The sequence below is a fragment of the Podarcis filfolensis genome, assembly GCF_964270895.1.
Source record: "Podarcis filfolensis genome assembly, chromosome: 3".
Taxonomy (NCBI): domain Eukaryota; kingdom Metazoa; phylum Chordata; class Lepidosauria; order Squamata; family Lacertidae; genus Podarcis; species Podarcis filfolensis.
The window spans coordinates 121112471-121140436 of NC_139606.1; the positions used below are offsets into that span (position 1 = coordinate 121112471).

Sequence of the window (27966 nt, forward strand, 5' to 3'; positions counted from 1 at the left end):
CTGTGGTTTGCTCCAAGCAATTCAGGTTAGCTAAAACAAACCAGGATATGAAACCATGGCCACCTACATTAGGTTTAGGAAACTGTCTGAACTGGGCCACTGAGTCGGGAAGAGCACATTCAGATCTGAGCATTTTGGAGACATCAATCCTTGACCATACAGGATGCACAAAGCTGAAAAAAAGACCACAGCATCTTTCTGAAGTTTAAGACCTTAAATGTATCACATCCAACTGCACAGTATCTTTAATTTACTACCACAAACTTCCACAGATATTCAGTTTGCCTGGTGGTTAACTCTGGAGCACTGCTGCTGTTGAAAGAACTGTTCTTTCCAGCCAGGCGCTCTGGACATGAAGGATATGGATACGGCTCCTTCTTGGCTGCACAGCTATCCTATTTCATCACATTCTCTCTCGGGACGGTTTTTATACACACAGGCAGTCCCTCTCAAAGTTGCTGCAACACATTTAATAGGCTCAATATCCATTCTATTATTTTCTCTCTCTCTCTCTCGTGTGTGTGAGGGAGAGACAGAAAAAAACCTTAGATACAGCTCCATATAATGTGCACTTGCAAAGCCAGTAGGATACCGGCAAGGAGTAGTAAAGTGCAGAAGTCCCAAGTAGTTCAGCCAACCCAGGAGATCTGTGTCACAGGCCAGCTGAAATAATTTTTGAATGGCAAGCTAGTCAAGTGACAGATCTGGTGTATTTTACCAGCTGTCAACATGGAGCGCTTGCACCATGTTCAGCACACAGGAAGTTGATATCTACCCCTAAGCGTCCCAGGACCATGTGCATGTCCCATGGCAAACGAACCCCAGAAGTGCTCCACAAAAGCATCACCTGCACTTTCAAACAGCCAGCTGCCAATCAAATTAAACCCGTGATAGATGGAGCAGAGTGGGAAGAGAGGATTCTCAGAATCTCTCTCTAACTTTGGTAAACCAAATGCCACAATTAACACACAAATACATACCGTATTTTTCACTCCATAGGACGCACCGGCCCATAGGACGCACCTAGTTTTTTTTTGGGGGGGGGGGAATAAAGGAAAAAAAAATATTTCCCCCCAGGTGCTCTGCGCTAATCCCGAAGCTTGGGGCGTGCGGAGCTCAGCGCGCCCCAAGCTTCTGGGTGCCGGCAAGGTCTCCGCTAGCCTTGAGATGGCCGCGCGGCTTTCCCAAGGCTAGCGGAGCGCTGCACTAATCCCGAAGCTTGGGGCGTGCGGAGCTCAGCGCACCCCAAGCTTCTGGGTGCCGGCAAGGTCTCCGCTAGCCTTGGGAAAGCCGCGCGGCTCTCCCAAGGCTAGCGGAGCGCTGCGCTAATCCCAAAGCTTGGGGCGTGCGGAGCTCAGCGCACCCCAAGCTTCTGGGTGCAGGCTAGCTCTCCGCTAGCCCTGGGAGAGCTGGGTCTCCCACGGCTAGCGGATAGCTTCCTGAAGCCTGGAGAGCGAGAGCGGTCGGTGTGCAACGACCCCCCTTGCTCTCCAGGCTTCAGCGAAAGCCTGCATTCGCTCCATAGGACGCACACACATTTCCCCTTCATTTTTGGAGGGGAAAAAGTGCGTCCTATAGGGCGAAGAATACGGTAAGCACAACTTAGAGCATTATTCTGCATGTAGTGCAATAGAGCTTTCCTGGAGAACTTTAAATGTCACATCTTGCCTTTGAAGACAAATGCTCTGCCCTATTCAGGGAAGTTATGATGACTTGGGGATTTTCACACTGGAGGCTATTTATAGTATTCCTAGCTAGGGTACTGAAGTCATCTGCCCTCCCCTCAGCAATTTACTTTTCAAATAGAAGCTGGACCACAACTAAAAATAACAAAGTGTCCTAAATTATTGGCAAGCTAAAAGGTGTGCCATGACACTGCCAAAAGCACTATGCCCTTATTTTTGAAGATCCAACATTGCCCAGAAGTAGAAATGCGTCTTAATCATTGTGCAAGATCAATAAACTAGAAAGCGTAGGAACTCAGCCATTGCTGAATAAGGTAAGCCTGTTCTGAATTTTGCTCAACCTGGGAATGAACAAATCTGTCAAGACTTGTTTAAGAGCCATCACACAAAGCCTGAAGAACCAAAGTATGGGGGGCGGGGAGTGTCCTGGATTTACCTACTGGCAGGTAGACAGCAGCAAGCCGCACAAACGTTTAGCTGAGTAACGTTTGATAATCCAGCTGTGTGTCTTGCAGAAAAGTTGCTACTGTATGTATGGCTGCTACAGAGATAAGTGTTCTTCTAGGCTTAGTAATAAGAAGCTTCACTGCAGGCCTTCAGCATTTGAATAGCATACCGATTGATGGTCCCATCTCTATGAAAAAGATCCAGATTTGTTCATGCCCACACAAACCTGTTAGCTGTCTGTAGCCCAAAAAGCAGGCGTGGGGACCTTTGTAAACCAACTTCCATGCTTCAGAATCTCCTTTGTGTGACTATTTGACACAGGCAACCTTGCAAATGACTATTTATAAGCCTGCGCTGACACAAAGCTACAACTAGAAAGACTGAACATAAAAAATTGCGGTTCAGTTTTAGAACAGTGAAGCCAGATGTCTGCAGAGCAACCACCAGCTATAAACAGTACCTAAATTAAGCCCACAGAGCAAGAAAAAATGCCAACTACTGTACATCTCATGAAGTGGGCTCTTTCAATACCAGTTCTGCCACTTTTAAGGTGCCACAGGGCTCTTGCTTCCACTGCAACAGTTGTTAAGAACTATTTCCCACATTATTATTTCCAGTGTGGTGTAGGGCTTGAATCCCCACTCTGCCCTGTCACTGGGCAACCCTGGGACATTCACTGCCACTCAGCCTAACCTACCTCTCAATGCTGTTGTGAAGACAAAATTGGGAGGAGAACTATGTCTGCCACCTTGAGCCCCTTGGAGTAAGGTGGGATAGAAATGTAATAAAACAATAAAATTATATTTTTAAACGCAAATGTAAAATAAGTGTGAACATGTTTATCCTAATAAAGACGCAACAACCTGCAGCTCCCTGTTCAGGCAATTCCATGTTGACATCTGTACAGTGTGCGAAACAGCTCTAGGATGTCTGACCTTCAGAACTCAGATAAAATATTCCACCACCACAGACAAGTGTTTACGGAGTAATCAAATCTTCATAACACACAGGCAACCTGATAAGAGACATCAAATATTAACTATTATTACTCATGCAAACTGAGTATAATCCGTCGCAACTCTGATCAATTAAATCTTAGAGAGGGAGAAACCTCCTCAAGGGAAGTGATCTGGGATTCACAAATGATGATCTTCTACCTTTCCCTGCTGTTTAGTAGTGCAATACATTTAAACCTGGAGTTATGAGTGGACAAGGTCACATAGAATAGTAGCACAAATCCCATCTTTCCAGTTTATGTCAGGAGAACAACTGAAGTGTGTAACTGTGCTGCTCAGCAAGTACAGTAGTACCTCAGGTTAAGTACTTAATTTGTTCCAGAGGTCCGTTCTTAACCTGAAGCACCACTTTAGCTAATGGGGCCTCCTGCTGCCGCCGCGCCGCACGATTTCTGTTCTTATCCTGAAGCAAAGTTCTTAACCTGAATCACTATTTCTGGGTTAGCGGAACCTGAAGCATAGGTAACCCAAGGTAACCACTGTACTTGAACTACTGCGCAAAGCCTTATAATCAGAGCTCAATCTATCCTAAACAGCAACTAAGGGTCCAACAATTTGTAGACTGAAGTTTATCAACTTTTGTCTCCAGGAACCATCCAGGAAGCAGAAGGAAAAGAAACAGCAAGCAACAGAAACATCCCGGTGGGCAGCCGCTATTTGTGCTTGGCCTCTTCAAATACAGGCTTTTAAAAGGGTGTTGAAATCCTCTCTTCACTCCTGCCTTTCCTTAAGACTGTTAATGGCTTGTGAAATTCAGAGCAGGTTTTTCATAATAACTGTACACCTATCTGATGCATCTAATGCATGTTTCTTATGTACACTGCTTTGGGCGGGTTTGGCCTTAAAAAGCGGATCAATACTTTGAATAGCAGACAGATTGCCACCTACTGTATTGTAAAACTGACTGCTGTGTTTTAATATAAAATGTTTTGTGCGGTTTGTATGAAAAGCAGTGTATGGAAATATTAAACAAAGATCACATAGCTGTAACTAGCAGGTACCTGGCAGTGTATTGCTGTGAGGCACTGCTGCCCTGTCCAGGAACTACCATGAAACCTCTGCTTGTAACTTGAGATCTTGGGGGAAATGAGTTCACATAATAAGGGAAGCAAAGCATGTGAAACTGTTGATCTTCAGAGATTGCAAAATAATTAAATTGAACCAATGTCAGAATAATATGCAGCAAAAATATCCTATCCGCAGGAAAAAATTGCAAGTATCTTCGTGAGAGGCTGGGCGAGAGAGAAACAAACAGGTTTATTCTATTAGGGCACCTGGGACTTCATTTCCTGAATCAGAATTGCCAACATTATTAACAATGATTTAGAAATCACCTTCTAAATCACCATCTCAAGGCCACTTACAAATAAAACAGTTAAAAATACAAGAACAAAGACTAAAACCCTAACAAGGGCAGATAATGTATTGTGTCTTGAGTTCAGCCCATTAAGGACCCCAAATTTCATTCCAAAAGCGAGCCCTTAGGGATTTCGATAAAGGCTTCCTCTCCTCCAACACACAAACCTCCTCAAGACTGGTGAATTCTCAAAAAACAGGTGGGGGCATCTGCATAATTTATATAGGCCAGTGTTAACACTTCCTGTACCAAGTTTTCCATCTACAGTGCATACACACAGCCTGGGTATAGCTCAAAGCAGACAGCAGGATTTATGTTGGCTCAAGCCACACCTATCTACTATAGCAATGTTAAGACATCAAACAAAGCAAAAAGCAGGCAGCAGTTGTCTCCAAGATAATGTTTCTTTGGTCTCTGATAAGTCCTCCACGCCCATTCCCAGCCTGCCAGTCTCCATCGCCTTAAGAGTACAGCAAACTCAGCACTGGAAAAAATCCTAAAATATTCCTCACATTTAAACTACTCTGTGCTGAAATCAACACCATCTCTTTGAAAGCACTTCTAGAATTTCACCCCTCTGAAGATAAGAAATGACAGTCAATATTCATAGTCAGCTACTCCTCCATTTGAGGCACAATAGCTGGAAGCAGATACAGATAATAGCATAAAACGTGATACGCCGAAGGATAAAGGGCTCCATGAGCAAAGAGTAGCCTCAGCACTAGGGGGTGTGGTATGAGTAAGAGCCCTCAGGCGATGCTGAGGTCACTCCAAGAAGTCAGCCTGGTGTTTCGGAAGATGCGGAGGTGGATGGGCAGGTGCCAAAGATGCCAACGGACAAGAGTGAGGGGAACAAAAGATCCAGTTACAGATAGGTAGCCGTGTTGGTCTGCCATAGTCAAAACAAAAAAAATTTTTTCCCTTCCAGTAGCACCTTAAAGACCAACTAAGTTAGTCCTTGGTATGAGCTTTCGTGTGCATGCACATTTCTTCAGATACCTTATCTGAAGAAGTGTGCATGCACATGAAAGCTCATACCAAGAACTAACTTAGTTGGTCTTTAAGGTGCTACTGGAAGGAAAAAAATTTTTTTTGTTGGGAACAAAAGAGCGCAGGGCTGCAAAGGAATCAAAGGCTGCTGCCAAAGGGGGGAAGCTACCAGTGCAGGTCAAAGTGTTAGGAGCATTCCTGCCATTCAGAAAACAAAGCTGGACAAATATAATCCCGCTGTGCAGCCAGAGTGACAGGCGGGGCTGCTATGACCAGGGCAGGGAGCACGCATGGCAAAGCAGACACACGATATGAAGACTGCCAGGGCCAAGCAGTAGCAAGCACTCAGATTGCGGGGGGGGGAGGTAGATAAAGCACAAGGAACAAAAGATGACAGCTATGGGGCAGGATGGGGAGGGTGGTCAGGCAGGCAGGGTGGAAGGGGAGCAAGTGGGGAGGTGAGAGGGGGGGGGAGCCCACCTTTCCAGGATGGAGGGAGGTGGGTGGGTGGGATGCATGAGAAGGAAGACACAGGGGTGGGGTGGGGGGTAGAGAAGGGGTGTCATCCAGGGGAGCCACGAAGCGGGATCAGGCCCAAAGCCCCCCCCCCCAGTCCCAGCATCCTGCTCCCCCCAGGCAGATGCCCCCGCGGCCAAGGGTCGCCCCTCCGGCGGGGGAGGAGGGGCCATGACCCCGGAAGCGGCGTCGGCGGGGAGGGGGCTCCCCCTTCCCACCCTCCTCTCCCCCCCCCTTCTCACCGATGGTGGAGATGAAGGTGGTGTTGAAGGCGTCGTCGGAGAAGCGGAAGAGCACGCAGGTCTTGCCCACGCCCGAGTCGCCGATCAGCAGCAGCTTGAAGAGCAGGTCGTAGGTTTTCTTCGCCATGGGGGCCCCCCCGCCGCGCCGCGCGCCCCTCCCTCGCCAGGCTCCGCCTCAAGAGGCCTCCCGCCCGCCCGCCCCGGACCCCCTCACCGGCACCGCCGCCCTCGCTCGGCTCTGGGACTCTCCCTCAGGGCCCCGGCGGCGCTCGGCAGGCACAAAATGGCTGCTCAGGCGGCGGCGGCGGCCGGGATGGGCGAGCCTGGGCGGAGCGGGCGGCGGCGGCTTCTTCTCCTCAAGGGGCGGCGGCGGCGGCGGCGGCAGCGCCCGGCTTCATACCCTCCCTCAGAAACGCCCGCGCGCGCGCTCCGGAGGCGAAGAAGAGGAGCAGGCCGCACGCAGCACGCACGCACGCACGGGCCGACTGACTGACTGACGGGCGGACTGGGCGGAGGCGCCGTGTGCGCAGGCGCGGGCCGGGCGGGAGCGCGCACGCCGCCGGGCCTCTCCCTGCCTTTCTTTGCCGGCCCAGGCGCCGGAGGGGGCGGGGCTGCGCGCTGACGTCGACGCCGCAGGATGTCGGAGGGCAAGGCCGGCGCGCGCCCTCTCGCTGGCTCGCCTCAACCCGCGGAGCTCGGGCGCATGCGCGCAGGCCGAACCCCCTCCCCTCGGCTCGCCCAAGTGGCCCTTATACGCGTGCGCGGGGAGGGAAGCGCTTACGGACGCACGCACCGTACGTAAAACGCTGCGCTGGGCGCCTCCAATGGGAGAGCGGCGAAGTGACGCCAGCGGCCACGCGAGCTCTCGGATCTGAGGGAGAAGGGGGGGGAGTGGGCGGGGCGTCGGGCGCTCCCTCTTCCCCCACTTTGTCTCCCGCGCGCATGCGCCCCCGTAAAAAGGCCGGTTTTCGAAAACATGAGGCGAAGAAGCCCCGCCCATGTCCCTCCCGGATTGGCTGAGACTCCTCGACCGCGGTTGGCCAGCTGCGGGCGACTCCGGGAGCCGCGGGGATGACGTCAAGGGGAGGAAAGAGGAGTGGGCATGCGCAGAGCGAGAGGGAGTTCTCACGCCGCGGGACGGTTGGCTGCGCTGCGCTCATTATGCAATTAGCACATATATGTAAATTATATGTAAATTATATATTTGCATATATGCAAATTAGATGTGCCAACAAAGGTCCGTATAGTTAAAGCTATAGTTTTCCCAGTCGTGATGTATGGAAGTGAGAGCTGGACCATAAAGAAGGCTGATCGCCGAAGAATTGAATGGAAAGAAGATGTTGCAACGAAGTTGAATTGAATTTTATTATTATGGTCACAGACCAGTTCCAGCTCACTTACAATATCAGGAAAATCATAAAACACCACAGGAATACATTGAATTGCAATTGGGTATAACAGAGACAGGTCCGTATAGTTAAAGCCATGGTTTTCCCAGTAGTGATGTATGGAAGTGAGAGCTGGACCATAAAGAAGGTTGATCGCTGAAGAATGGATGCTTTTGAATTCTGGTGCTGGAGGAGACTCTTGAGAGTCCCATGGACTGCAAGAAGATCAAACCTCTCCATTCTGAAGGAAATCAGCCCTGAGTGCTCACTGGAAGGACAGATCGTGAAGCTGAGGCTCCAAGACTTTGGCCACCTCATGAGAAGAGAAGACTCCCTGGAAAAGACCCTGATGTTGGGAAAGATGGAGGACACAAGGAGAAGGGGACGACAGAGGACGAGATGGTTGGGTAGTGTCTTCGAAGCTACCAGCGTGAGTTTGACCAAACTGCGGGAGGCAGTGGAAGACAGGAGTGCCTGGCGTGCTCTGGTCCAGGGGGTCACGAAGAGGCGGACACGACTAAATGACTCAACAACAAGAAATTAGATATTCAGACTTGTGTTGCTGCAAGACCCTTTTAGTGTGTATCCATTTTATTGCATTTCTCTTTTCATTAAGCTGCATATTGCCGGGAGGGGAGCTCCGCCTGCCTCCCTAGTGCTGAGCCTGGCTCAGTATCAGAGTCATAGAACTGTAGAGTTGGAAGGGATCCCAAAGGGCATCTAGTCCAGCCCCCTGCAAGGCAGGAATCTCAGCTGAAGCACACAGGACAGGTGCCTTAAAAGTTCCAAGGAACCTGGGAGTTTGTTCCACTGTCAAACATCTCTTACTGTCAGAACGTTCTTCCTGATGTTTAGTCAGAATCTCCTTTCATGCAACTTGAAGCCATGGGTTCGAGTCCTAGCCCTCTAAATCAGGAGACGACAAGCTTGTTCTCTCTTCCATGGGGCAGCCCTTCAGATATTTGAAGATGGCTCTCCTATCTCCTCTGAGTCTCCTCTTTTCCAGACTAAACATACCCAACTCCTTCAACCGTTCCTCATAAGGCTCGGTTTCCAGACCATTGATGCTCTTGGTTTGTCAATATCCTTAAATTGTGGTGGCCAGAATTGGACACAGTATTCCAGGTGTTTTCTGACAAAGGCAGAATAGAGTGGAACTATTCCTTCCCTTGATTTGAACATGAAATTGATGTTGATGCAGCCAAAAATAACATTAGCTTTTTTTGCTGCTGCATCACACTGTTGACTCATGTGAAGCTTAAGTTCTACTAAGACCTTTACATCTTTTTCTCATGCACTACCGGCTGGCCAGGTGCCACCGGCTCCCTCAGCCTGAAGCGAGATGAGCACCACATCCCATAGTCGCCTTTGACTGGACTTAACCCTCCAGGGGTCCTTTACCTTTACCTTACCCCCATCTTATATTTGTGTAGTTGGTTATTCCTGCCTAAATGCAAAATTTTACATTTGTCCCTATTGAAATTCATTTTCTACGGTTGCCCCCTGCTCTCCAATCTGTTAAGGTCATTTTGAATCCTGATTCCGTCTTCTGTGTCATCTGAAAATTTGATAAGCATCCCCTCAATTCCCACATCCAAGTCATTTATAAAGATGTTGAACAACGACACCCCACTTGTCCTGTTATTCCAGGATGGCAAGGAGCCATTAATAAGTATTCTTTGGGTTCGCTCAGTCAGCCAGCTACAAATCTACCTATTAGTTACTTCATCCAGTCCACATTTTACCAGCTTCTCCGCAATCATTTCATGGGGGACTTTGTCAAAAGCCTTACAGAAATCATGATACAATACGTCCGCAGCATTCCCCTGATCCACCAAGCTTATAATTCTGATCAAAAAGAAATGAGCATCGTCTGGCATGACTTGCTTTTGAGAAACCTAGGAAGTTTCCTGAAGGAGTGAATTCCGTAGTCTGAGGCTGCTGGACAACAGCATGGATGGTATACCCACAACATCCATTCTCTCCCTTCCTTGACCGCACACCAGGGACAAAACCTTCATTCAGCTCCATTTCTGCCTCCCGAACAGTCTCCACCTACATACAGAATATGTAATGGGCTTGTTAGAACATGAGTCCCTGGTTTGGTTACGTGTCGCTTTTTTATATTTTAGAACGCTGAGCTCCCTGGTTCGAAACTCGCCCAAAGCTCAACAATGGCCCACCTACGGTACAAATATGTCTGGATTTTTTAGTCTTGAAATGTGGCAACAGGTTTTCTCTCCTGCCTTCAGGCCTCCGCCACAACTGAGATTCCTGCATTGCAGGGAATTGGACTAGATCAGCCTTTCTCAACCTGTGGGTTCCCAGATGTTGTTGAACTACAACTCCCATCACCCCTAGCTAGCAAGGCCAGAGCTCAGGGATGATGGGAGTTGTAGTCCAACGGCATCTGGGGACCCGCAGGTTGAGAACCGCTGGACTAGATGATGCTCAGGTTCCTTCCCAACCATATAATTCTGTGATTCTGTGAACTGCAGGATGGGAGATGCTAGATCCCGTGGACATCCAATGAAGTTGAAGATTCAAAACAGATTAAAGGAAGGACTTCTTCACATTGTTGAACTATGGAACTCCCTGCCACAGGAGGCAGTGATGGTCTCACCAACTTGGATGGCTTTAAAGGAGGATGAGACAAATTCGTGGAGGAGAACAGAACTATTGATGGCTGCTAGCCACAATGGCTCTGCTCTGCCTCCACGGTTTGAGAAGAAATGCTTATATTCTCTAATTCTATGAATACCATTCAGTGGAAACCGCAGGAGAGGGAGAGTGTTCCAGTCCTATTACCTCCTATACCTCTCCTGGTCTGCCCTGCAGAGGACCTTAAGGTCCATGAATAACCATAGTTTAGAGGTCCCGGGCCCTAAGGAAGTCAGACTATCATCCACCAGGGCCAGGGCCTTTTCAGTGATGGCTCCAACCTGGTGGAACGCTCTGTCCCAGGAGACCAGGGCCCTGCAGGATTTAACTTCCTTCCGCTGGGCCTGCAAGACAGAGCTATTCCGCCTGGCTTTCAACTTGAACTTAGCCTGATCTTTTATTCCCCTTCCTTCCCTCCCCCTCTCCTTTTTATGAAGATTACTCACTCTGGATCCCACAGCTAATTCTCCCCTGGTCTCCTCGCTGGCCCAAATAGGACTTACTTAGCCAGGTAGCCCTGGTGATCATCGAACGTTTATTGGATAGACTTTCCCCCTAAATTGATTTTTGAATTCTGAATTTATTGTTATTGACGTTTTATACTGTATTTTATGCTTTGTTTTGTTGCATCAATTACCGGTAAGTGTTTTAAATTTGCTGTTAGCTGCCCTGAGCCCGGTTTTCTGAACTGGGAAGGGTGGGGTATAAATAAAAAATTATTATTACTGTTTATTATTTCAGGATTGTCTGATGTTTTATTGTATTTTTAACATTTTGTTGGAAGCTGCCCGGAGTGGCTGGGGAAACCCAGCCGGAAGGGTGGGGTATAAATAAATTATTATTATTATTATTATTATTATTATTAGTCAGGGTCAGCCACTGTGAGAATAGGATGCTGGACTAAATGGGCCATTGGCCTGATCCAGTAGGATCTTCTTATGTTTATATATGCTACATATGATTATTATTGCTTCCAAGAAGACGTGTGCTCTAGCAGTACACTGCAATGCCCCACTGGAAGTTTCTTCCCTCTCCCTAAGTCACATTGCAAAATAATTGTTCCAGACCCCCGTAGATTTTTGCAAGAGGCCTCATTACCCAAGCTTGGCTTCTTGCCCGTCTCCTGGGGTCCTCGTTCTGCCTCTTTTCTGATGCTCTTGGGCAGAACTTTCCCCGGTGCCGGGTGATTTTGGTGCCCAGGAATGCGATGCTGTCGCCCATGTAGCCAAGTGTTTTTCCAGCTCAGCAGGTTATCTGTGTGTCAGGGAGACGCTCCTGGCTTTTGTCTTGTTTTTGGGTTTTGACACAGACTCTGCATGAGCAGATCAGCATTCCTGCTAAGGGGATTAAAGAGTTTAAAAGTGCACTCTGTCAGCAAAATGGTATTTACGGAGGGAGAATCTACCTTACAAAAAGCAGCACGTTAAAATGTCCCAGGCTGACCTCGGAGTGTTTCATGCTTTACAAAAACAATGAGGAATCTTGTGGGCATCTTAAAAGGCTAGGAATCTTCTTGTGGTGTAAGCTTTTGTGGGCTGCAGCCTACTTCATCAGGTGTGCGGTTATCCTAAGTTGCATATGTGGTTGGCAGGGGAGGGCTGTACAATGGGGTAGGAAGGAAAGGAAATTCAGAAAAAGTACAGAGAGTGATAATTACATGATTAGCAGTGGCCACAGACACACAAAAAGGCTGGTTGTGTTGATAACACAGACATCGTGGCACTGGCAAGCCCAGGGGTCCTCAAAATTTTTCAGCAGGGGGCCGGTCCACTGTCCATCAGACCTTGTGGGGGGCTGGACTATATTTTGGGGATAATAATTTATTATTTATACCCCACCCATCTGGTTGGGTTTCCCCAGCTACTCTGGACGGCTTCCAACAGAATATTACTTGGGCAAAAAAAATGAGAGGCACAAATACAAGATGGGTGACACCTGGCTTGAGAGCAGTACATGTGAAAAGGATCTAGGAGTCTTGGTTGACCACAAACTTGACATGAGCCAACAGTGTGACGCGGCAGCTAAAAAAGCCAATGCAATTCTGGGCTGCATCAATAGGAGTATAGCATCTAGATCAAGGGAAGTAATAGTGCCACTGTATTCTGCTCTGGTCAGACCTCACCTGGAGTACTGTGTCCAGTTCTGGGCACCACAGTTCAAGAAGGACACTGACAAACTGGAACGTGTCCAGAGGAGGGCAACCAAAATGGTCAAAGGCCTGGAAACGATGCCTTATGAGGAACGGCTAAGGGAGCTGGGAATGTTTAGCCTGGAGAAGAGGAGGTTAAGGGGTGATATGATAGCCATGTTGAAATATATAAAAGGATGTCACATAGAGGAGGGAGAAAGGTTGTTTTCTGCTGCTCCAGAGAAGCGGACACGGAGCAATGGATCCAAACTACAAGAAAGAAGATTCCACCTAAACATTAGGAAGAACTTCCTGACAGTAAGAGCTGTTCGACAGTGGAATTTGCTGCCAAGGAGGGTGGTGGAGTCTCCTTCTTTGGAGGTCTTTAAGCAGAAGCTTGACAACCATATGTCAGGCGTGCTCTGATGGTGTTTCCTGCTTGGCAGGGGGTTGGACTCAATGGCCCTTGTGGTCTCTTCCAACTCTATGATTCTATGATTCTATTAAACCTATTAACCTATTAAACATTAAAAGCTTCCCTAAAGAGGCCTGCCTTCAAATGTCTTCTAAAAGTCTGGTAGTTGTTTTTCTCTTTGACATCCAATGGGAGGGCGTTCCACAGGGCGGGTGCCACTACCGAGAAGGCCCTCTGCCTGGTCCCCTGTAACTTGGCTTCTCGCAGTGAGGGAACCGCCAGAAGGCTCTTGGTGCTGGACCTCAGTGTCCGGGCAGAACGATGGGGGTGGAGACGCTCCTTCAGATATACTGAACTGAGGCCGTTTAGGGCTTTGAAGGTCAGCACCAACACTTTGAATTGTGCTCGGAAACGTACTGGGAGCCAATGTAGGTCTCGGGGCCCCCTCACAGATTGTCTCTTAATACTTGGTCTTATTTTGATGCTTTCTCTCTGGGCCCCTGAAAGGCGTGGGGCCCTTAGTTCAGTACTTACTCTGCCTGCTTGGTAACCTGGCACTGCAGAGACCTTCTGCCTGGGATGGAGATGCTGAGCTTCCGAAACATGACCCCAGGTCAGGGCCACGGTCCACGGCATCCGTCCGATGAGGCGCATTGAGTCGTGGAGCTCATTGAAAAGGCAGAAAGGGGGGGGGTTGGGTTGGATGCTGCAACCGGTCAATTATTCAACAGCCTTTTTGTTCCCCTGATGCTAATTTCTGCCCATGCAGAGAGCCGCACTCTGCCAGCTGCTGCATCCCACAGCTGACCTTGAGGCCACCTTCCCAGCCGCCACGGATATACCCAGGAAGTGGGGAATTGGGTGTGTGTGTGTGTCATGGGCACAAGGAGACTCTTTCTCTCCTGCAGCCCACATCTTCTCAGGCCCAGGACTTTGAAGCAGAGAAAATGCACCAATCAATGGAAGGAAGGGAGGTCCGTCCTCAAAACAGCTCATTCCTCCTTGACCGAGAATTCCAGGCCAATTCCTCAAAGGATAAGGAAGAGTTGGAAAAGGTTCAGGAAAGGGCAATTAGAGGGCACTTGTGTTGCTGTTTGTTGTTGCTGATTGTGCTTGCTGCAATGCCAAGATGGTGTCTCAGGTGTGCCAGAACTGCCACGCTGACTGCCAAGCTGCTGTGAACCAAATGATTAACCTGGAGCTCTATGCTAGCTAAGGGATGCGGGTGGCGCTGTGGGTTAAACCCCAGAGCCTAGGACTTGCCGATCAGAAGGTTGGTGGTTCGAATCCCCGTGACGGGGTGAGCTCTTGTTGCTCGGTCCCTGCTCCTGCCAACCTAGCAGTTCGAAAGCACATCAAAGTGCAAGTAGATAAATAGGTACCACTCCGGCGGGAAGGTAAACGGCGTTTCCGTGCGCTGCTCTGGTTCGCCAGAAGCGGCTTAGTCATGCTGGCCACATGACCCGGAAGCTGCACGCCGGCTCCCTCGGCCAATAAAGCGAGATGAGTGCCGCAACCCCAGAGTCGTCCACGACTGGACCTAATGGTCAGGGGTCTCTTTCCTTAACCTATGCTAGCTATGTCTACTTGTCCATGCCCTACCACTTTGACCGTGATGATGTTGCCTTGCACCACATGGCTAAGTTCCTGAAAGAGCAATCCCAAGAAGAGAGGAGCACACGGAGAAGTTCCTGAAGTACCAGAACAAGCGGGGAGGACGCATCCTGCTGAAGGACATCAAGAAGCCAGAGAAGGATGAGTGGGGAAGCAGCCTGGGCGCCCTGCAGTCTGCCCTGGAGCTGGAGAAGGTGGTGAACCAGGCCTTGCTGGATCTGCACAAGCTTGCAACAGAGAAGGGAGACCCTCATCTGTGTGACTTCCTGGAGACGGAATACCTGGAAGAGCAGGTGAAGGCCATCAAGCTGCTTGGAGACCACCTCACGAACCTAAGACGCCTGGTGGTACCCCAGAATGGCATGGGAGATTACCTCTTTGACAAGCTCACCTTGGGAGAGAGCAGCTGTGCAGCATCTTAAAATGTTATAGCATATGATGGTGTTAAAAATAATAAAAACAAGGGCGCCAGCCAGGAATACCAGAGCAAAAGAGCAACCAGTAGGCTTGGTCTTGATTGAAGACTGTGGCAACAGGACTCCCACCTGCCACCAGGTGGAACAAGATGGAAGCCCCGAACAAGAGAGACCCCAAACTTTTATTAGCTACTAATCCCCATGTTACCCCCCCCCAAACTACATCACTAATATAGCATGGTTACATCATGAAAGGGGGGGTCTGGTGGCAGTAATCTGAGCATCCTGGACCCTGCCCCATGGCTCCCCTTGCCCTCCACCAAACACCCATCAAGTGAAAAAAAGAGATATTTACATTTCCCTGTTTCCCAGCCAAATTAATCCCACCCTTTTGTCTTCATCTGGGTTTGTTATTTCTGGAATGGCTACCTGTCTGGCACTCAGGTATCAGGATGCCAGGGATTATCCCTCAGGCAGAGGGGCTGCTGAGTAGCTGAGCTCACCTGTCTATAGGAATTTCTGAAGTTTCCCGAGTGAGCCAGTACATAGAGACATTGATCAGTGAATTCTTACATTTGGTATTGTGCAGCAAAGGCCCTTTGAGTAGATTGGAAGAAACTGTGATGAAGTGTTTCGTGGGGACAAGTCACAAAAGTCACAAAAGTGATGGTGCTGGTTTTGGTAGTGGGCTGCATGTGCATGATATCTGCTGGAGGGGCAACCCCCCCCAACCTATACATAAATTCCTGCAACAGCTGATTCTGATCTCCACGTTCCTCCGTCTCATGACTTCCCCTCACACCTTTTTGCCATGCGCCTCCCTTCCCACAGCTCTTTTCCTCCCTCCCTCCTCACTTTCTCCCAGGGAGCAGAAGGAGGACTTGAAAGGGGCCTTTGTGCTCCAGAAAGCAAATACGGTCCCATTGTCCCTTCCTTCCCCTCCACGGCTGCCACCGCTGCACATCCAGTGAGCAGCAGCAGCTGGACAGAATATCAGGAATGGATGAAGCATCACAGGTGCCACTGGTTTATGGCCTCTGGACGGGTCACAGGTTATTCAGAGCAGGTGTGAACCCCTGGAGGCATCAGCGAGGAAGAGGTGGGCGAGGCAGCAGGCAGGCAGCCATTCCTGGATTGGGGCTTCAAGCTCTACGTAGAAATCTCAGATTAACCAGCATGTAAAATCATGGGGGGTGAATGTGGGCCCCCAGGCCTCTCTCTCTATGGCCCCTGGGATTCTGCCCAGGCCACACCTCCACCTTAGGCTACGCCTCCCAACAGCCCTGCTCCACCCACCTTCCTCAAGGGCTGCTGCCTGCCTGGGCTGTCTCCTTAAGCTCTGGCCATGGCTCTGATTTTTCTATGGTGGGTTGCATAGAAACCAGGGTTGTGAAGACTGCAGAGAGAATAATTGGGTGCACTCTTCCCACCTTGGATCAAATCTATGCTTCCAAGTGCCATAAGAAAGCTGCAGAAATATCGCAGGATAGTGTGCACCCCGGATATGATCTCTTTCAGCTTCTGGAAGAAGGTCCAGGGTTATAAAGACTAGGACTAGCCGCCTGAGAAACAGTTTCTACACAAATGCGATTTTGGTTTTAAACGCAGTCTAAGGAGTCTCTATGGGAGTATATTGTATTTAATTATGGGGTATCAGAGTTTTTAGGGGGCTGGGATAGTTGGGATAGCAGGCTTGTTGGTTTCTGAATGTCTGGTGTAGATTTTCTCAATTTCGTTGTTCTGTGTGGGACAATGACAATAAAGATTATCATATCAATTATCGTATCGTAACCTCAGGTTGAGTGCGCAAGGGTAAAGGTAACATGTGCTCAGACCACTTTTTCCTCTTGCCCTGGCAAGCCAGAAGGTTGCCCGACGGCGAATGTGGCTTCTGCTACGAACAGCTGTTGGGAGGAAGGCGAATGAGTAGGCAAGGGGGCATGAGGACCCTTCAGTTCTGGCCTGCGTGGAAAGGAGACCCTCTTGCTGCTTCCCTGGGAGCCCTGGCAGGCCTGTGAAAAGAGCTGGCATTGGAAGACACAAGAGCTACCCACCCTGGAAGAGTGGCAGATGAAGGTGATGGATTATATGGAATTGGCGGAAATGACTGGCAGAATCCGAGACCTGGGAGAAGAGTTGGTGGAAGAAGACTGGAAGAAATTTAAAGACTATCTGCAGAAACACTGTAAAATTAATGAATGTTAAAATGATGTTGGACTGAAAATAAGTGGCATTAGCAACAAAGTTAATAAGAATATGCAAAAATGAATTGATAATGGATGAAAATATAGAGTTATAATATGTTAAGATACAGAGTTAAGATAAACGGAAGAAGGTAAGGATTTGCTGATTTGATTGTTTAAATGGGAATACAAAAAGGGGAGGTGTGAGGAGGCCAAGGAAACAAGCTAATGAGTTTAAAGTTACTAAAAACGGATTTGTTTTTTAATTCTTTTTTATCTATTTGTTTTTTGTATTTTGTATTTTTATTCCTCTTTTTTCTGTTATGTATTTTTCTATGTTTTCTTTTTTGTATCTTTTTCTTTCTATGTGACTTTTTTCTATTTTGTAAACTTACGTTTTTGTAAAATCACAATAATTATCTTAAAAAAAAAAAAGAGCTGGCGGAGGTGCTCAGAGCCCATCCAAGGTCCACATAAGAGGTGCTGCAGGATCAGGCCAGCGCCCACCTAGTCCAGCATCCTGGCAGGATTTGAACACAAGACCAGCTCTCCCCTCCTGTGGTTTCCAGCAACTAGAATTCAGAAACATTGCTGCCTCTGACCGTGGAGGCAAAGCAGAGCCATCTTGGCTAGTTAGCCCCTGGCAACCCCCTCCTCCTCCGTGAATCTGCCTAATCCTCTTTTAAAGCCATCCAAGTTAGTGGCAGCCACAGTCTCCTGTGGCAAGGAGTTCCATAGTCTAACTGGCCTAGATGATGACATTGTCAGGGGTCTGGGGAGGGCGCATCACTGCCCCTCAGCTGTCCTACGCCTGAGAAGGTGGTGACTCCAGAATTTCTGGCATAGCCAAATGGGCCCCAAGCACAACCCCGCAGCCGTGGCCTGCTTCGGAGTGATTCTGGCTACGTGGATCTCAGCCGGGCTGTAAAAACAGCAGCCGGCGCAAAGGAGGAGTCCCTGCTTGTGCAATGCTGGGTGTGCCCAGGGCCGCCTCAGCGTGACTCAGATTCCTCAGCAGAAGGCAAGAGCCAGCCAGCCCGGGATTACTTCCTCACTCCAGAGCTGGTTTTAGCCCTTGTTCAAGGTGCTGTAGGAGGGAAATCCAGCAGCCCTGTCTCCTGTGCTCCTCTCTCCTTGCTGCATGTTCCCTGCTGACTATAATAGTAATACAGTGGTACCTCGGGTTAAGTACTTAATTCGTTCCAGAGGTCCGTTCTTAACCTGAAACTGTTCTTAACCTGAAGCACCACTTTAGCTAATGGGGCCTCCCGCTGCCACTGCACTGCCAGAGCACGATTTCTGTTCTTATTCTGAAGCAAAGTTGTAACCCGAGGTATTATTTCTGGGTTAGCGGAGTCTGTAACCTGAACCCGAGGTACCACTGTAATAATAATAATTTATTATTTCAATTTCATTGTTCTGTATGGGACAATGACAATAAAGATATCGTATATCGTATATTTATACCCCGCCCATCTGGCTGAGTTTCCCCAGCCACTCTGGGCGGCTCCCAATCGACTGTTAAAAACAATACAGCATTAAATATTCAAAACGTCCCTCAACAGGGCTGCCTTCAGATGTCTTTTAACCAGAAGATAGCTGCTTATTTCCTTCACATCTGGTGGGAGGGCGTTCCACAGGGCGGGTGCCACCACCAAGAAGGCCCTCTGCCTGGTTCCCTGTAACCTCGCTTCTCGCAGGGAGGGAACCGCCAGAAGGCCCTCGGAGCTGGACTACAAAGAAAGGGTTTCACAGCACAGTACTATACAATCACACACACACACACACACACACTGAACTCTGACGTTTTCCTGCTTGAAAACACAAAGCCTGTATTCAGCCAGGGACCATTCAGACAGGGCTGTGCCACATTTTTCATGATCCAAGCTGCCAGGTGCTGCTGCTGCGCTGCTGCTGCTCCACTTTCTAGGCAGGGAGGGTCTTGGGGGGGGGGGGGCAGGACTTTCTGGCTTCTTGGCAGAAGGTGAAGAAGAAGAGTTTGGATTTGATATCCCGCCTTTCATTCCCTTTAAGGAGTCTCAAAGCGGCTAACAATCTCATTTCCCTTCCTCCCCCACAACAAACACTCTGTGAGGTGTGTGGGGCTGAGAGACTTCAGAGAAGTGGGACTGGCCCAAGGTCACCCAGCAGCTGCATGTGGAGGAGCGGAGACGCGAACCCAGTTCCCCAGATTACGAGTCCACTGCTCTTAACCACTACACCACACTACACCACCAGGGACTTACTGCCTCTGAACTGTGCTGCTGGCCAATAGAAATGGGTGCCTGAGTTTCGATTTTCCTCTTCCCTCCTTGCCCTTTTGTGCGTTGCGTTTTTCTCAGATTGTAAGCCTGTGGGTAGAGGGAACGTCTCGCTATGATTTTATGTCCCGGTCTGGGAGATTTTTCTGGCTGAAGAGCAGGGCACAAATGCTCCAAATCGGTGTTTCCCTAAACTTGGGTCTCCAGCTGCTTTTGGACTACAACTCCCATCATCCCTAGCTAGCAAGACCAGTGGTCAAGGATAATTGGAATTGTAGTTGGAGATCCAAGTTTTGGGAAACACTGCTCTAAATAACTTCATAACAACAGTAACAAAGCATTTGAGGAGAAGCTCAGAATGCTTCAGTCTTTTGTGTGTGTTATTTTTTACTCTGTTAATCCTGTTACAGCTATATATGAATAAAATGTTTAAACCATTTGACCTGATCTGATCTATCCCTGCCTGTTCAGCTGTTGGAGAGGTGTCAATATATCTCACCAAAAGTTCTACTCTTCTGGAGACTGTCCAAAGCAAGGGGACCCAGACATCTTGGCCACTTAGGTCACTGGGACAATGTAAGAATCTACACTTAGAAGTAACCATCTGCACAAATATAAAATGAGGGAGGCCTGGCTTGCCCACAGCACATGTGAAAAGAACCTAGGGGTCTTAGTAGAACACAAGCTTAACGTGCCAACAGTGTGAAGCTGCAGCTAAAAAAGCAAATGCTATTCTAGGCTGCATCAACAGAACTATAGTTTCCAGATCCAGGGAAGTAAGAATATTGCTCTATTCTGTCTTGCTCAGATCACACTTGGAATACTGGGTGCAGTTCTGGGTGCCCCAATTTAAGAAGGATGTTGAGAAGCTGGAAGGTGGGCAGATGAGGGTGACCAAGAGGATCCAGGAACTAAGCCTTATGAGGAGCGGTTGAAGGATGTATGTTTAGCCTGGAAAAGAAGAGACTGAGAAGAGATATGAGAGCCATCTTCAAATATCTCAAGGGCTGTCACAAAGAAGATGGAGCAAGCTTGTTTTCTCCTGATTTAGACCAACAGTTTCAAGTTACAGAAAGGGAGATTTCAGCCAAATAACAGAAAGAACATTCTGGCGGTAAGAACTGCTTGGCAGCGGAACCGACTCCCTCCGAAGGTGGTGGTGAACTCTCCTTCCTTGGAAGTTTTTAAGCAGAGATTGGAGTCCCCCCAAAATAAACCCATAGGGTGCCAGGTCGGAACCCCGCCAAAGAGCGTCCCCACGACTCGGCTCCTTGCTGCCCGGATTCCCGGGCGAGGCGGAGAGGCGGAGACGGCGCTGGGCGGGCAGACCGTCTCCACCGTCTCCTGCTGCTGCCCGAGCTGTCTCCGCAGCGGAACCGGGCCTCGGCCGCTGGGCAGGGCTCCTCCGCTGGGCTCTGCGGACGCCTCGGCCCGCCTGGATGGAGCCCCGAGGCGGCGGAGGAGCAGGAGGCTCCGCGGCCGGGAGCGCGGCGCTGGCACTGACCGGCGGGAGCCGCTGCGGCGGAGACTGCGGGGGCCCCGCGCTGGCCGCCCCCGGAGCGCCCGGAGCGTCGCTCACAGCTGTCAACCTTTCCCTTTTTTAAAAGGAATTTCCCTTATTCCGAATAGGATTCCCCGCAAGAAAAGGGAAAAGTTGGCAGATATGGCCTCGCCGAGTGCTGCGCCCATCCGGCCGTGCTGGTCAGCTGCGACCTGTGCCTCGTGGGCGCAAGTAAGTGCCGGGGCTCCATGCAGGGCTGGAGACGAGGGGGAAAAAGCCCCCGGGGGTCAGGATCGGTGCCTGAGACCAGCGCATCTCCTTCGACCCCCAGCGCAGACCCGGCTGTCCGTCTCTCGGGGCGCTGGCCTTGGTGCTGAACCCAGGCTGCCCCGCACCCCGACGGCCTTTCTGCTCCCTGCCCTGGCCCTCGGGAGGGCGAGGCTGGGGGGGTGGAGTGGGGGTCTATTTGGCCCCCCTGCTCTGCCCTGCTCGACTGCCCGCGGACGGGAGCACAGGCTGCGTCGTCGTCGTTGTTGTTGAGTCGTTTAGTCGTGTCCGCCTCTTCCTGACCCCCTGGACCAGAGCACGCCAGGCACTCCTGTTTTCCACTGCCTCCCGCAGTTTGGTCAAACTCATGCTGGTAACTTCAAGAACACTGTCCCGCCATGTCGTCCTCTTCTCCTTGTCCCAGCATCAGGGTCTTTTCCAGGGAGTCTTCTCTTCTCCAAAGTCTTGGAGCCTCAGCATCAGGATCTGTCCTTCCAGTGAGCACTCAGGGCTGATTTCCTTAAGAATGGAGAGGTTTGATCTTCTTGCAGTCCATGGGACTCTCTCAAGAGTCTCCTCCAGCACCAGAATCCAAAAGCATCCATTCTTCCGTGATCCTGGCCGCCAATTCCCCGTGGATCGGGGCAGCAGCGCCGCAGCCAAGTCAGGCTCGGGCCCCTCTCGAAGCACCTCGTTCCCGGCCATTAGAGCTCATTAGAGCAAAAGCCTGACTCCAGAAGAGACCACGGGTGCCAGCCGGTCTCGCTTGGGCGAGAAGTAGCCTCTGCCCACCTCCGCCTCCTCTCGGGCGGCGGCAAAGGTCTCCTGGCAGGGGGCACCTCCTGGTACCTTGCTCTTGACCCACGAGGAGAAGGTGACTCTGGCCCACTCTGACGCCCAAGATCCCCCAAACCACCCATCTCCTTCGGTGCACACTTGATCCAAGAGAATCCACGGTCACGATCCCCTCCAGTCTGGCCTGCTTTGCCCGGAATCCGGACAGAAACTGGCGGCCGTTGCTTCACTTCCAGCTGCCCAAGACAAGGGACCGGACTCTGCCTCGCTTGGAGGCGGACATCTTTTGACCTCCTCGCCCCCCCCCCATCCACCCGAGCCTTACACGCCGGCTTCCACCCCCCAGACTCCCCTACTTGGCGGGGTCCGTCTTGTTAACGCATAACAGCTGACTTTGAGCCGAGGCCCCTTTGGAGTTGAAAGTGCAGCCCACCTCATTTCCTGGGCCGTAGCACCATCTGCTGTTGAACTTGGCTCATTGCACCAGCGACAAAGCAAAGGTAGAATCATAGAATCATAGAGTTGGAAGAGACCACAAGGGCCATCGAGTCCAACCCCCTGCCAAGCAGGAAACACCATCAGAGCACTCCTGACATATGGTTGTCAAGCCTCTGCTTAAAGACCTCCAAAGAAGGAGACTCCACCACACTCCTTGGCAGCAAATTCCACTGTCGAACAGCTCTTACTGTCAGGAAGTTCTTCCTAATGTTTAGGTGGAATCTTCTTTCTTGTAGTTTGGATCCATTGCTCCGTGTCCGCTTCTCTGGAGCAGCAGAAAACAACCTTTCTCCCTCCTCTATGTGACATCCTTTTATATATTTGAACATGGCTATCATATCACCCCTTAACCTCCTCTTCTCCAGGCTAAACATGCCCAGCTCTCTTAGCCGTTCCTCATAAGGCATCGTTTCCAGGCCTTTGACCATTTTGGTTGCCCTCCTCTGGACACGTTCCAGTTTGTCAGTGTCCTTCTTGAACTGTGGTGCCCAGAACTGGACACAGTACTCCAGGTGAGGTCTGACCAGAGCAGAATACAGTGGCACTATTACTTCCCTTGATCTAGATGCTATGCTCCTATTGATGCAGCCCAGAATTGCATTGGCTTTTTCAGGTAAAGGGACCCCTGACCATTAGGTCCAGTCGTGGCCTACTCTGGGGTTGTGGTGCTCATCTCACTTTATTGGCCGAGGGAGCCAGCGTACAGCTTCCGGGTCATGTGGCCAGCATGACTAAGCCGCTTCTGGTGAACCAGAGCAGTGCACGGAAATGCCGTTTACCTTCCCACCAGAGCAGTACCTATTTATCTACTTGCACTTTGACGTGCTTTCAAACTGCTAGGTTGGCAGGAGCAGGGATCAAGCAACGGGAGCTCACCTCGTTGCAGGGTCCTAGGCTCTGTGGTTTAACCCACAGCGCCACCCGCATCCCTTGCAAATCACCAGTTCTTCCAGGTGATGGCATGGCAGAGGTGAGCACATCCAGCTCTGGCCATAATGCACGGACAGGTGGCACTGTCAGGCCAGGAGATACAAGGAATGGCAGGTGACACCTTTGGCGACCCCTCGTAACCAGGGAAGATGGTCTTCCATGAACACGGTTTTAACAATGAGTCCGTAAGTGACTGTGGAGGCCAATTCTGGACCCACACGTCCTTCCACAGTGGGGACATTGGTTTCCGGGTGGGAGTTGATCATGGTGAGGGTTTGCCAAACGTGCCTTTCTCTTTGCACATTTCTCCCTTTAGTCCTGAGTTCGAGTGTCTTCAAAGCCCAGGACACCTTAGATAAAAGCTGTTCTCCAATTTATGTCTGCAGCTACAGCTGCAAGAATGTTATTTGCCCCCAAATGGAAAGAAGATGTTGCAACAAAATAAAAATGGATGCTGAAACTAAGGGACTCTGCAGAAATGGCAAAGCTTACTGGAAGAACAAGAAATCAAGTCACTAAACATTTGTAAAGGAATGGAAATGGTTTATTGAATATTTACAAATAAACTGTAAACAGATTAAGACATTGGCAGGATGATTGTAAAAACCTGCAGTTTCAAAAATAAATATGAGAACAGATGATTAAAAGAATAAGTTAAGATAACTTGGAGCATGCAGAGAATTTGAAAATAGATGCAAGGAACCACAGAAAGAGGGAGAAGGAAGTCGAGGTTCAAAATGTTAGCATTATTGGAGAACCATTGTTGTAATGTATATAAATAAAATTAAAACTAAAATTTTAAAAAAGATCATGCTTCCTTTGTTTTTCGGAACTGCTCTCAGGTGCCCCTTTAGAAGACCCCCCCGCCCCTTCCCCAGGCCTGGAGGGGAGAAGAGGTGTCTTCTCAGTGAGTCCTTGCAGGGGAACAATGTCAAGAACGGCTGCCTGATAAGGGACCTTTTAGATCAAAACATTTCCATTGATAAATCTATTAAATGTTGCAAATGCCCCCCGCTTTAAACACAACTGTACACAAGTAAATGCCATTTCTTTAAGTAGGATTCATTGGAAGGTGGTGAACTCTCCGTCACTGGAGGTTTTTTTGATGGCCACCTGCCAGGGATGCTTTAGTTGAGATTCCAGCATTGCAGGGGGTTGGACTAGATGACCCCTGGGTCCCCCCCCCAACTCTACAATTCTATGATTCTATAAACAGGATGAAACACTCGCATGGCTGCTGTCAGTCTCAGATGAGTCAACTGCCTCAGTCCATTATTTGTTTGTCTCTTTTGCCTTATTTTATATCTGTTTTTCTGTTTTTCATGTTGTTTTGCAATACAGTGGTACCTCGGGTTAAGTACTTAATTCGTTCCGGAGGTCTGTTCTTAACCTGAAACTGTTCTTAACCTGAAGCACCACTTTAGCTAATGGGGCCTCCCGCTGCCGCCGCACCACCGAAGCACGATTTCTGTTCTCATCCTGAAGCAAAGTTCTTAACCCGAGGTAATATTTCTGGGTTAGCGGAGTCTGTAACCTGAAGCGTATGTAACCCGAGGTACCACTGTACTGAAAACCTCAATAAATATAATAATAATAGTAATAATACCAAAAAATTATATATACCCCGCCCTCCCTGGCCAGAGCCAGGCTCATGGTGGCCAACACTGATAAAATCACAGTAAAAACATAATAGGGGAAAAAGAGGGGGTGGGGGAACCAATTTAAAACACAGGTTAAAATGCAGTTTAAAATGCAGCCTCATTTTAAAGTAGCTGATAAATCAAGACCATAAGGGGAGGGAAACATAAGGGAAACATTATTACACACACATACAAAAAGCTCAGGTTGTTTTGAAGGGCAGTGCCAATTTGCTTAGAGAAACAGTGGAGGGTGAGGGGCGGGTTTCACCCTCCCCCAAGCTGTTTTCCTGACCCAGATCCCCCATGTATTTTGAGTTGGAAAAGCAGCACAGGAGGGCAGGGTGAGGCCCTCCCTCCCCAGAACCTGCTCTGATCTGTTCCCCCTGCACCCCAATTCCTCCCACATCAGCTGTAAAGTACTGTGATGGCCTGGGACTTGGGCTCGGACTCGGAACCAGAGGAGTCTCAGTCTGCACCAGATCCTTTGCCTCAGGCATCATCTGAACCAAGTCTGGGGCCTGATTCTGAAGAGCCGCAGTCTGCACAGGTTCCCCTGCAACAAGCACCAGCTCGGCCGAGTCCGGGGCCTGAGCCTGCCCTGGCTCCAGATGCAGGGATGACCTCGATGCCTCCAGCTGGGACATCACTTACAGCTGCTCCACTACCGGTTGGGTCAGGGGAGGCTGAGGGGGCCTCTGGGTCTAGTCACCCACCGATGTCTCCCGAGCTGCAGAGACTGAGGTCTGAGAGGAGGAGAGACCCGAGTACTCGCAGGAGGAGTGCTCGCCTTCAGGCAAAACAGGGAGGTGAGTCGCCGGGGGATCAGGACCGGCCGTTACCTCGACAAAGATAAAAGGCTGTTGGACCCCGCCCCAGGTTGTGGGAGAAACGTTGCTGTATGCTAGAACCTGCCTGAGACCCTGTGCCTGACCTTGCCTGGTTTCCTGCCTTGACCCTGTTGAACTGACTCCTTGTGGAATCCCTGGATTCGGGACCAGACCTGGACCGCGTTACTTGGGTTACCCCTGGGCCCAGCACAAGTACAAAGAAAAAATCTGGGAGTTTCAGCCAGGGAACTTCATTTCTTCACACACACACACACACACACACACACACACACAGAGAGAGAGAGAGAGAGAGAGAGAGAGAGAGAGAGAGAGAGAGAGTTCCTGTGCAGACAGGATCATCCTTTCTCCTTGCTCTGCATCCTTCACCATTTGACGAGACTCTTGCGTGTCCCCTGAGCCCAGCCGCTTAAGCAGCCCGTAGATTAACCTTTCCTTTCTTCCCAAAGCCTCAGGATCCTCTTCTCTTTTTCTTTCTCTCCCTAATCTCATCCTCCTTTCTTCCCAGCAGGCTTAATGCTCCGGAGCCTTATCTGTGATTCCGCTCTCTTTCTTTCCGCCCCAGCATCATGCGCTCATGCTCCTTCTCTGGGAAGCAGCCAAAACCTGCCCCTTTCTTTCTGCTGACTCAGCCAAGACTTTAAATCGAGCTCTTCTCATCACGCTCATCGATTTCTGCAGCTTACTGGGTTGCCTGCCTCTGTTTCAAGCTACTCCCATCTTCTTTTGCCCACCTAAATCCTGCATTGCAGGGGTTGGACTAGATGGTCTCTGAGGGTACCTTCCAACTCTCCAATTCTACGATTCTAACTGTGTTTTGAGGTTGTACATACCTTCCAACATTTCTCCAATGAAAATAGGGACATCCTATTCCATAATAATTTTACTACTTATACCCCACCCATCTGCCTCTCAGCCACTCTGGGCAGCTTCCAATATATTCACACACACACACACACACACACACAGTGGTCACTCGGGTTGCGAACGTGATCCGTGCGGGAGGCACGTTCACAACCCACAGCGTTCGCAATCCACAGCGGCGCATTCAGTGCTTCTGCACATGCGCAAAGCATGATTTAGCGCTTCTGCGCATGCACAACTGCCGAAACCCAGAAGTAACCCATTCCAGTACTTCCAGGTTTCAGCGGTCCATAACCCGAAAAAACACAACCTGAAGCGTTTGTAACCCGAGGTGTGACTGTACAGTGGTACCTCGGGTTACATAAGCTTCAGGTTACAGACTCCGCTAACCCAGAAATATTACCTCGGGTTAAGAACTTTGCTTCAGGATGAGAACAGAAATCGTACTCCAGTGGCGCGGAGGCGGCGGGAGACCCCATGAGCTAAAGTGGTGCTTCAGGTTAAGAACAGTTTCAGGTTAAGAACAGACCTCCGGAACGAATTAAGTACTTAACCCGAGGTACCACTGTATATGAACAAAACATTAAACATTTTTAAAAAGTCCCTATACAGGGCTGCCTTCAGATGGCTCGGGGGCTGGATAACTCCATCACCTCCAACATGTCCCCTACTGTCAAATCAGAAACAGGGACAGCTTCTGTAAATCTGGAACTGTCCCTGGAAAATAGGGGCCCTTGAATAGGTCTGAATCAGATAAGTGCTGGAGATGTAATGAGGTTGAGGGTATGTTTTATCATATGTGGTGGTCTTGTAAAAGGGTAAAATAATCATTGATTTCAGGTTGTTTAAATGAATGTTTTTTAGAAATGAATGTAAATTAGAAAATTTAATAATTTCAGTAGAACTGAAATAAACCTCATAACGGGAAAACACAAGAAATTTATTGGATCATAATATCAAAATGAATTAAAAATGTATATTTAGGACTATTGTTGAACAATATTTGTAAATGAATATAGACAGACAACAAGAATTGTATACATAGAAAGATTTATTTGTTTACAGACATTTTATGGAAAAAAATTGAAGAAGAACAATTATATATAAAATGGACAAAGACAATGCGAAAAGTTAAAGACGACATAAGAAAGCCGGAAGAAGGAAGGAGGGAAGTCAACTTGGGAGGGCAAGAACAAATGTGAAATATAATGTGTGTGTATGTATAGTATGCAACTAAAAATTCAATAAAGATCATCTAAGAAATGTTTTTAAAAATAAAAATTATATATATAGGGACCTTTGGAGGG

General features: G+C 49.2%; 1 protein-coding gene, 1 long non-coding RNA gene and 1 pseudogene across 3 annotated transcripts in view; 2 read left to right on the top strand and 1 right to left on the bottom strand.

The window, feature by feature from the left end:
* The window catches only part of RAB10 (RAB10, member RAS oncogene family), a 28565-nt gene extending 22105 nt beyond the window's left edge, over positions 1-6460 (bottom strand). The window contains exon 1 of the mRNA XM_083605619.1: positions 6254-6460. Coding sequence (XP_083461745.1) covers positions 6254-6380 — 127 coding nt within the window. The 5' untranslated portion in view covers positions 6381-6460. The remainder of the gene's footprint in view (positions 1-6253) is intronic.
* LOC310758952 overlaps positions 1-27966 on the top strand; it is a 95527-nt gene that overhangs the window by 14648 nt on the left and 52913 nt on the right. The gene's annotated exons all lie outside the window — the stretch shown is intronic.
* LOC310758735 (ferritin heavy chain A-like) lies at positions 13975-14881 on the top strand (annotated as a pseudogene). The gene is made up of 2 exons: positions 13975-14057; positions 14423-14881. The product of its transcript is annotated as a ferritin heavy chain A-like (transcript).